Consider the following 11,198-nt stretch of genomic DNA (forward strand, 5'->3'; position numbering starts at 1 on the left):
GACCATAAGTGATTTATTTAGACGTGAAAAAGAAGGATTTAAAAGCATGATATGATACCTTTAAGACCCAACTGTGGGTCCTAAAACTCCAAATTTTAGGTTATTAGAGGATTTCCTGAAATTAAAAGAAGTTAAAAACTGACTGCTAAGAATGTTTTTGCTGTAGTTAGAAATGGATAAAAACAATCGGTCTATTAGCAATATTTGAATACTTCAAYCAAAACTACTTTGGTTTATGAGTTTCTGCCAGTTTATATTTTTTGTCATTTGTGTTTATTATGAAATTGGTCTCAAATTTAATTTCACTTGGAATTAAAAAGTCTTAAAAGGTCTTAAATTTAACTTGCCTTAAACTGCAGGAACCCTGAGACAGCAGTTACTCACCACCACTCAACAATGAGTAAAACTCTTACTTTTACTTTTAATAGTGTTTCTGTATTATTTATTTCACATTAAGTCAGTTGTACACATAGTACTTATCAGTGTTTACATGAGGACGTGTTAAAATGCTGTTTCTATGTAGAAAATACCATGTAGAGCTCAGGTGTTGTTTACCAGTGCAGCAATAAGATGAGGAACATGACGTTTTGTGTTTAGTTGAAGTTAAACATGAAATATCAAAGTTAATTACAACTGGTCCTTTGAGGGCCACCATGGTGCTCATCTGGGTCTCTGTGAAAATGAGTTTCACACCCCTGGCTTAAGATGATGGCCAACGTATTGAGTGTGACTTAAGTTTTTTGTGTTTCCTAAAAAATCCTTTTAAAAAATGACTTAGTTGAGTATTTCAGGAAGGTGCTGATATACTAAATAAACTGCTGCTTCTTCCTGATGTTGTCCAAATGATCCCCAATCCATTCTAATACTAATCTAGTTGTTACTTGTGTTCTCAGTCAGATTTTTGTAATTACATGTGTTTGAAACACTAAACACTATCATGAATCTTTTTGCACAACATCATTAACTTAACAGCCTGACCAGCCATTGTTCAAGGCAAAATAACAAAATACCACCCCCCAAAAACAGCATAATTGAGTTGCTGCCAGTGCCAACAAGGTTTCAAACTCTTGCACGTTTTTTGTGTGCAACGCATGCTTTAGGCTCTGTCTCTTGTTGCCACACAAACAGAGCAAATCTTAAATGAAAGAAAATAACAAGCTGGTTCTGCACACAGAGCAATGTCTAAAACCGTCCTTTGAACATAAAATCTATATAAAGTACAAAAAAAGGCACCATTTCTATTCTGTATTTTTAGCAAGCGTCAGTCGTCGTCATGGGTTCGTTTTTAGTCTGTTGTCTACAGATGTTCATTTGGACTTTTCGCCACACGTTTGTGAAATATCTGCAGACTCAAACAGTAAACAGGATCCATGAGAGCGTCCCTGATGTGTGGGAGCAGAGGACGTTTTACACAGATGGTACAACCGTGGTAACTACATTAGTGGTTCATAACTATTAATTATCCCCGACACAGAGTCAGGACGGGTCAGGAGCTGACAGATAATGACAGTCTGTACATTTCAACACATCAGACAGGATTTATGGGACTCAGCACAATTCTTTACTAAACTGCCATTTTCTGCTGTTTTCAGCACAGCTGATGAAACTATTAAAGTAACATTTAATTTTATTATGAACGTCTTTATTTTTCTTTTAAAAGTTTCATTTGTCCCAAAACAATGTCCTTGAATCTGAAGCACATTTTTTGTTGAATTCAACAGTAATAACCTTAATTTCCTGATTAATTTTTTTACAAAAGGGTAACACTTTATAACTACACTTCATTTTGCCTTACTTGATCATTAATAAATGGTTATTTAATTATTGTTTGTAGATGATTCTTACTTAGTAATCTATGTAATACAAATGTGTTAATGCTTACAGTCTAATTACTTCTATAACCAACATACTTATTGTTTATCAATGCTTAATAACTCATGAATTAAACTACGTGTGTAAATGCTCATATAAATGAACATTAAGACCATGTGATAGACATGTATTAATAATTAGAGAACATATWTACACAGTATATAGAATGGTTAATTCATGAGTTATTAAGCATTAATAAACAATGAGTATATTGATTTTGGATGTAATTAGCCTTTATGGGTAAATCATTAATAAATGTGTTAATGCAGAGCTTATTAAGTACGAATCATCATTGATTAATTATGTTTTTATGGTTAACTAATCATTTATTACTGATTAAGTAAGACTAAATAATGTGTAGTTATAACAAATATGGTAGTCAACTAGTTTGTGAAACAGCTTACATAATCCATTTAAATCTGTTCCTCCAACCCGTGTGTTTATTTTGGGTTTTAAAAGGTTAAAACCTTTTTAAATGTCAGTTATCACCCTCGCTGCTTCTTTATGAGTCTAAATTCCAAAACAGACAGACCTGCTGTGTTTGGTTACAGTCGCTAAGCTCCGACAGCACGCTGTTTGCAAAGATTTAGTGATTTTTTTCACGTGTATGCGTTAAAGTCAGCTTTGAGTGGTTTTAGGTGAGATTTGTAAAGTCAATGTAATATGTCGCCCTTCTCCTCCATCCATTTATCCTCCTCCACTTGGTTATTTTCTTTGTAACAAAAACAGCAAGTTGGGAAGAAAGGACTTGGGATTTTAGCAGCAGAATTTAAAGTGTTTCTGCAGAAAGAAGCCGAAAAAGATTCAAAGAAGAGGATGGAGGATGAAGAGAGCAAACTTGATTTTTACTTTTTGGAAGCTGAAAGGCATTCTTACAGACTTACCAATCAGTTCTGCCTATCAAAAGGATGAAGGAGAAGTTGGAAGTGTTTACCGATCCATTTGCTCAGAACTCCTTGTGGAGAAATGCTACCATTAAGTTGGTGGTGAGAAAGCTTGAAGTAGTGCCAGTTCAATTATTAAATTTAAAGGGGCAATATTATGTTTCTCAGGCATATATTTAAATTCTACACCATAATAAAGTATGTCACCTTTAGTTGTTATTAAAATGCTGCTTATATGTTTAAATAGAAAAGAAACTTGACTTCTCATTCATTTCCGTTTCTAAACACTTTGAAATTGGCCTCTGTCTCTTTAAGAACCTCCTTCTGCTTCTGTCCCACCCATTTCAACACWTCATCACAGCCGCTTCGCTCTACRGGGCTCTGCTGTTTATAACCTAGATCCTCGTAGCAGACTTTGTTGTAATGATAATAAAAAAAAAGAAGCAACATTATACAATATCTGTTTTGGAAAATTGCATCTCAGGATACATACAGTGGGGTGCGAAAGTTTGGGCACCCTTGTTAATTTTCCTGATTTACCTTTATAAACCATTGAATGTTTGGATTAAAAAAATCAGTAAAAATATCATATAGGGGACAAACATAGTGATATTTGAGAAGTGAAATGAAGTTGATATGATTTACAGAAAGTGTGCAATAATTGTTTGAATAAAATTAGGCAGGTGCATAAATTTGGGTACCAAAAAATTTAAAATAATTTAACTAAATATTTAGTAGATCCTCCTTTCACAGAAACAACAGCCTCTAAACGCTTCCTATAGCTTCTAATGAGAGTCTGGATTGTGGCTGAAGGTGTTTTAGACCACTCTTCTTTACAAAACATCTCTATTTCATTCAGGTTTGATGGTTTCTGTGCATGGACAGAGAACGTTGTACTTGTTCCTCTGCATGAAGGCCTTAGTAGATTTTGAGCAGTGTTTAGGGTCGTTGTCTTGTTGGAAGATGCAGCCCCGACTTCAGCAGCTTCAGCTTTGTCACTGATTCCTGGACATTGGTCTCCAGAATCTGCTGATATTGGTTGGAATCCATGCGTCCCTAAACTTTATCAAGATTCCCAGTCCCTGTACTGGCCACACAGCCCCACAGCATGATGGAACCACCGCCACATTTTACTGTAGGTAGCAGGTGTTTTTCCTTTTTTTAAAGGTGAAAAAGAAGAATTTTAAAGCATCATATTGTAAATAATTTGTCTCCTTTTAACAAAAGTCATTTAGCCAAGTGTCACACTGGCTACCAGTTTGTTTTTGACGATCTGTATTTGTTGAATTTAACTTWAAAAATGGTCAAAATGTGTCAAACTGACAATTTAATTCTGCCACGGTCGTGTTTTAAATGCATCGTTCGTCTGCAGGCATTAACATGAATGAGCCCATTAACCCGAGGCCATCAGCTCCCTTTATTCAGTTAAAGCAGATGCCGCCGTTCTTCCACAAGATCAATACCCAGGCATGTCTTATTCAACGGTGGGCCACGGATTGCTGTTTGCTAACGCATAAATATTGATAGGTAATGAATGCAAAAGGAGACGAGTGGAAACAGTTTGAAAGCGGGCACACAGGTTTTTTCTGCTGCTCTTCCTGCCCAAAGTGGATCAGGCATTGAAATCGGCAGAGTGTCTTTGAAAAAAAGTTAATAAAATTGGCTGTTTGGGGCTGAGCAACTCTTTATGTGACCAAGTTATCTTAATAAAATTACAGCATAATGAGAAATAATCTTATAGCTAAAGTTGTTCACAGTAACGTAACACGGGTCTGATTTTTTTAAACTGCATGTTAATCAGCTTGTTGATGGCAGTAAACCAAAAACTGCCACATTGTATTTTGTTTCCATGCTTAAATACATTAATAATTAATGTCTAACAGTTGTTAGTTTTTTTTTGTTTAGCCTTTGCTTAATTGTTGCGTTTTGGCCTTTGGCTATCATTGTTGCACATTTCTGCTTATTATGCACCCCAGAAGAGAGTCTGTTGGAGCTAGGAATCAGTTTTAGATAAGAGCGGAGTCATTTTGTGAGTATTTCAATGCTTAGCGATGAGGAACAATGCTGTTTAAAATATGCATTTATGCAGTTATTCATGCATTTTTTCCCCTTGAATAACTAAGTTGTTAGGAAAAAGCTTCAAATTATCAAGACAATTCTGTATGTTGCTCTTGTTTAAAATGTATACTTTTCACATGGGATGAATACTTTTAGTTTTTACCTGGAGGAAGATGGTGGATCAATATATGCTATGATAAATATTGATCCATCATCTGCCAATTAATGGCTGCACAGAACCTCTTTTGCTCTTTGATGTTCTTTAAGTATTACAGTAATGGGGGGTATGAATTTTCCAGGTACACAGATCTATTCTATACCACAATGAAGTAACTACGTTATCTTCAGTTGTTATGAAAATGCTGTATCAAAAATAAATTTGACTTTGCATCATAAACACCTTGAAATTGGCCTCTGTCTCTTTAAGAACCTCCTGCCATTACCAACACTCCCACTTCAGCACGTCTTCACAACATTGCACAAGAGAGCTCTGTGGGGCGGGAGCTCGGCTGGGGACCGAGCTGCAGGGAGGAGCTTTGGGTAAATAGGCGGTGCTTTGTACCAGCAAGCGTTTAGGCAGCTCCGCACGGCTACAGGAGAGTCAAGGATTTCTCAAACATGCATGAATGAGTCAAAGCAACACTCTGGGTATGTTTTTGATGAGGGAATGACATAACATTAAATAAAGCTAAAAAAAAATTCCATTTTGCGTAACACACCCCCTTTAAGTATCTTTTTATTTCCCACTGCTGAAAGGCAAAGCCAAAAAATAATGTTTTTTTTTGATAGTTTATGTTGTTTATGTGTGTCTGTTGGCCGAGGCATAAACCAGTGAAGGATTTTTAAATAAACTTTAAAAAAATAATCATTGGATGTACATCAACAACTGATACAAGATGGCTGCCACATCTAATTGACCATAAGAAAACAACAATTGGCTATGATTCAGTCCAATTTTCAAAAATTGTACTTTGTGTGGCAAAGATCATTTTTCTGTGACGGTCATCTTAAACTGCCCTAGATATACATCCAACTAAAACTGTCCAATGTTTCAAGAGATATCATGGGAACAGACTAAATTAATTGCAACAATCAATGTGAAATATTTTAAAAAAAGATCTGATACAATCATAAAATCTTTGGAGTGTGTGTTGAGGATGAATCTCAGCTACTACCACACCAATCTTTAGCTCAATAACTGTAAAAAATGATGAAGTTGTAACCATTTTAGTGTTCGCTAGGGTCGATTAGCTGTGGCGCCCATCTTAAACTGGGCTGACCTAAAAACATATTGGCAGTTTTTTTATTAAAATCTGTTCACTGGTTCGCAAAATATTTTGCTAACAAACATACAGGAAAAAAAACACCATTGTGATTGCTCACTTTTCACAATAAACCCTTAAAAAGCAAACAGCAGCTTCTCTCTTAACAGAACGCCATCATCCAGACAGACACAGGAATCAATTTGAGGGGTTTTCTTGGCCACCGTTAGCGTCTAATAAGTATTAAAACGAGTCACAGGCATCATTTGCTTAATTTCTCAGGAATAATTTTGGGATTAGTTGTAATCTCCTTGCCGCTGAGCCTGAAGTCTTGAACGTGTCGGTGGAAACAGCAGCGTCGTAATGCAGTCTGGAAGAATAAACACTAATCAGGCAGCTTTGTGGGAGAAATGTGCCTCGGGTGAAGGAGCTAATACTCACTAAGGACCGATGAAGACTTTGAATTGCTGAGAAAGCTAATTACTCCAATAATTATTGTGTTTGTGTGTGCGTGCGTGTGTGATATTCATTATAGTCACTCTCAAAGCAGCTCAGAAGTGTCAGATTCTTATCTCAGAAGTGTCAGATAAAAATATGAATCCAAATATTCTCTTATTCCAGAGAGACTTGGTTAAGCTAGAGCCATATGAATATCATATCCGACATCTAAATTGCGACTTGAAAGATTGACTGGCAGCACAGTGACAGGTTTAAAGGCTCCATTTTCTCTAATGTTTTAGAGGATAGAGCGCAGAAGAAAGTCTGCAGAGACAATTTGACTGCAGCATGAATCAGCAGGAATGCTCCACCGTCTACAACAAGACACTCTCCCAGAAAAGAGCTCCACAGATAGAAGGAGTTTAACCAGCATGATGAGAGCCTCTGCACTGTCGGAGTGGACACACAGTTTCAGCTGAAACCGTTCAAAAAGAAAAAGAAAAGAAAAAACACAGGGAATTACTAGAAGAAATGTCAATCTATTTTCTACCAAATCATGATTAAAACTATTTTTAAATGTTTTTTGTTGTTGTTTAGTCACTTACAGCGGATCTATAAATCAGTCAGGCATATAAAACTGAACCAAAAGCATGAACCAGTTTTGTGTCGACACCTACAAGTTAACAAAGAAAACTTACCCATACAGTATGTAATAAAAAAGCCATTTAAAAAATTGTGTATAAATAACAGTGCAGTAACTTTAAATATTTCATGCTCAAATGCATGAATAAATAAGAATACAAAATGTTTGAAGCAAACATAAAACAAACACTTGTTAACTTTAGCGAGCTAAAATGAAATGGCATAAGTTGCCTTGAGTGCAGACTCMTGCCTGGTTCTGGTAAAAACGTTGCTGTTGTTTRTGTAYTTGTGACTTCAGTAAATTTCTCATATTTAGCTTTGTGCAACATGTTGTAGTGGCGACGTATTAAAATCCTTCATGGCAGACAGTGTCTCTAAGTCGATTAAACGCCTTGAAATTCTGTGAACAAATAGTCTACCTCCCATTTCAGCTAAAACATGATTTTATCTGTCCAGTTTTTTATGCTTTAAATAAGATGCAACTTTTGGATAGTTTTTAAGAAAATAACATGCATGCAGACTGAATTCTGCTTTTTTGATGAGTCATTGTATGTGTTTTAGTGCCTGATATTAGAACTGTTTCCATATCATCAAACTTTCTTTCGGGGTTAACCTCTATGCTAACATACACACTATATGAATAAGAAATTTGACCAACAGGGTAAATGGACTGTACTTGTATAGCACTTTACTACCCAACCAGGATACTTAAAGTGCTTCACACCACTCATTTACCCATTCACACAGCACTCTACCAGATCTCCTACAAAGCTAATATATACAATCAACTATGGAGGTTAATCAGTGCCAATAACATTCATACACTGATGGGACACACATCAGAGGCATTGTGTTAAGTGTCTTGCCCAAGGACACAACAACTGAGACAGCTGGATGGGGAATCGAGCCGGTGACCTTCCGGTTCCAGGACGACACCCCTAACCGCTCTGCCACAGCCKCCCAAGGGTCTGTATGAAGTTGGTCAACGTTTTCCACTTTTCTTGGGATGTTTTCACATCATTGTTTGAGCAGCTCTGGCTGCTTTCCAGTTCATCCCAAAGTCAAGTTCTTCCACATGTTTTTATAGTTCTTGTTTTGTGCAGAAATTTTGAAGCATTTTTTTCCAAATGTCTTGGTTTGTTGAAGTATTAAGATTCCTTCAGCAGATTTATTTTATTTGATTAAGTCTAGGCTTTTTTATTTTCACAAAGGGATTTTTGGCTCAATGTTGCCAACTCTGGGTTTCTTTGCCTTTTAGCTGCATGCTGTTTGACCCGATACTTCGAAATAGTCCGTTTTACTGCATCTATTACCAATATGTGGACAAACAGTGATTTGTTTCATCAGCCATTCATTGTGCGACAATAATGTAATGTTGCACAAACAAACTGAGGCAAATGGCTGCCTTTTTTTGTACCACAGTCGAAAATTGCCTGTTAATGAACGGTTAGAGTTTAAATTTTAGTAATTGTGATTGGGTGTTTCAAGTCATTATGCTGTACCACTTCACTGTCAACACTGGTAATCAGTGCTTTTTTGATGGGAATGGGATGGAGGGTGTTGGGTTGGGGGGTAGAGGAAGCTGTCTGTGCTTGGAGCAACATCACAAGTGTGTTATCTTCCAGTGTTATTGCAGATTTTATAAAAAAAAAGGAAAAGAAAAGAAAAAATATTCTTACAGAGAAATCCAAGTTTTACATTKTCGATGCTGTGAAATCTCATTGAATAAATGAGCAAGTGTCAAGCTGATCAAGGCGTGGGGAGTTTTTATTTTTATTTTTTTTTTGGGTGAGCTCTGCACTATCAAAGAAAAGAAAAGCAAACTTCCTGTTCTGGATGTTCCAGGTTTTCCTGCCTTAAACTGAGTAAAACAACCACCTGCCAGCAGCTCCTTGACTCACAAATCAGTGGAGCCAGCCAAAATAATTTAAGACTTAAGTGCACTTCATAAACATAAATATATTGCTGCATATTTGCTCAGTCCTAGTCATAAAAATAGACTTAAACTGAAGTTTTTTTTTCATGTGGGTTCATGCAGTTTTATGCTGCAACTCTGAAAGACGGTGGTTCAAGCACAAGATGTTCTAATTACCCTTCTGTAGGTGTATAAAGCCTAAATAAGTGATTCATAGTAGAAAAAAGCAAATGTTTCAGGCTTATTTTAATTAATGTTTTTTGTGTGTGCAGTTGATTTTATAGGAGGATTTGACTCCTATGGTTACCAAGGTCCTCAGAAGACTTCCCACCTCCAGCTACAACCCATGTACATGTAAGTGGAATTAACTCTGACTCTTCATTTCTGTCTACAACTGTCTTGTTTAAATGCATCGGCTACAAAACTGTGGATAAAAATCCAATACTCCAGTCGAGCACATCAGTAAAAGTGAGTTACATAGATTATCTTGTTACGATACTGTTCTACAATAAATAAATAAATAAAATAAAAACCTCAGGGGTTGGCATTTATCTGAATGTTATTTTGATAAATCACACCCAAATAAAGGCTGCTGCAAACCAAGCACACCTCCGTGGCAACACAACTCCCCGGCAGCAGCAACCTTGTGCGGAGCAATGTGATTCACCGCGAAGATTGGGCAGAAAACTGCTGGAGTAATCCAATAGCAAACCTAAGATAGACCTGACCTTCAGATGCAACTGGTTATAATCCAGTCAAGCGTCTGCTGGATGTGCTGGAAGAAGCTTGATCCGTGGACGGCCTCACACCTGGAAACCCAAAGAAATCACTGCCAACAATATTTTAGACCTTACTGAATGTCAGGAAATTGCTGGTTTGGGTGAAGGACCCAGATGTGAAGCTCTGAAGGCAATTGAATGAGCAGATCCTGGAGTTTTATTGATATAAAAGAAACTAAAGGTGATACTAAGCTTGGGTGGCATGACGGTATTGTGGTATACCTTGTATTGACATATGGTGACAGTATTTAAAAGCTAGGATGGTATATTAACCCTACCTAGCCGTATTACCTGTTTAAATTGCTCCAGCCAGAAAGATGTGCCTTCTCTGAGACCCCATTTCAGTTTGTATTAGAAGTAGAAACTTCAAAATACACACCATTTTTAAAATTGTGTTGATGGCCAAATAAAACCAGTTATTTAAAATAGTACAAGTCACTTTTTTTTCCCTGAACATGACCATCCTATTTGATGGGTGTTGCAGCAGCAGGTAGAAGGGAACACTATATCATGGGGGGAAAAAAACAGCTCAATCCTACATTAGTCTYATCGTTTTGAGGCAAAAGAACATAAACCTCCTTTATGACCGAGGCCCAAAGTTATTTGACAGGTGCCCAAAAATCTACAGGAAGAAGAAGAGAAAAAAGATGCAAACGTTGAAATGAAGTTCGGCGGCACAGAACTGAGAATAAAGGTGGTATTAAAACAAGAACAAACTAGCAATGAATGAATAGAAACAGAAGGAATATACGAGGAGGACCAAAACAGGAACCAATGTGTTGATTGACAGCTGTGAAAAAGAGTAGAGAAACAAGACCCCCAAACCCATGACAYTGACCCCCTCAGAAACTCAAATTCAATCTGTTTTAGCTACATGAGGTTCTCATTAAGCTCCTTCCCTCTTTAGCTTTTTATTATTTCCAATTTATKTTGGTGTCATAAAATGTACAATTAATCCACAAAGGATACGATTTAAAGTATGTTGTTAATTATCACTGACTTTTTTTAGCTAAACTTGGTACCATGGAAGTTTTTAGAAACCCATATGTTGTCAACATGATACCAGCATAATACACTGGAAAACACCAAACAATTTCTGCATCATGAAATGATTGTTTCATTGTTGTTGAATGAAGTTTTTGGTCAAAATTGCATTTGAAAACCTCAAATATTCCTCACCTTTGTATACAATAAATGTGGTGAACTGTTCCAATTAGTTATGGAAATTATTTTGTTTAGTTTACAATATCTTACAGCTTATTTCATACTAGCCTAAACTTTTGCTTTTAAAGGCACAGTGTGTAGGATTTGTTGTTTTCAGCGACATCTAGTGGTTGAGCGGTTGAAT

At 36.6% G+C, this 11,198-nt stretch overlaps 1 protein-coding gene across 1 annotated transcript in view; it reads left to right on the top strand.

Moving 5' to 3' along the window:
* nkain2 (sodium/potassium transporting ATPase interacting 2) overlaps positions 1 to 11,198 on the top strand; it is a gene marked incomplete at its 5' end in the record, with an annotated part of 113,491 nt that overhangs the window by 97,936 nt on the left and 4,357 nt on the right. The window contains 1 exon segment of the mRNA XM_014011918.1: positions 9,344 to 9,425. Within this exon segment, the coding sequence (XP_013867372.1) occupies positions 9,344 to 9,425 (82 nt within the window).

The sequence above is a fragment of the Austrofundulus limnaeus genome, unplaced genomic scaffold, assembly GCF_001266775.1.
Source record: "Austrofundulus limnaeus strain Quisiro unplaced genomic scaffold, Austrofundulus_limnaeus-1.0 Scaffold86, whole genome shotgun sequence".
Classification (NCBI taxonomy): domain Eukaryota; kingdom Metazoa; phylum Chordata; class Actinopteri; order Cyprinodontiformes; family Rivulidae; genus Austrofundulus; species Austrofundulus limnaeus.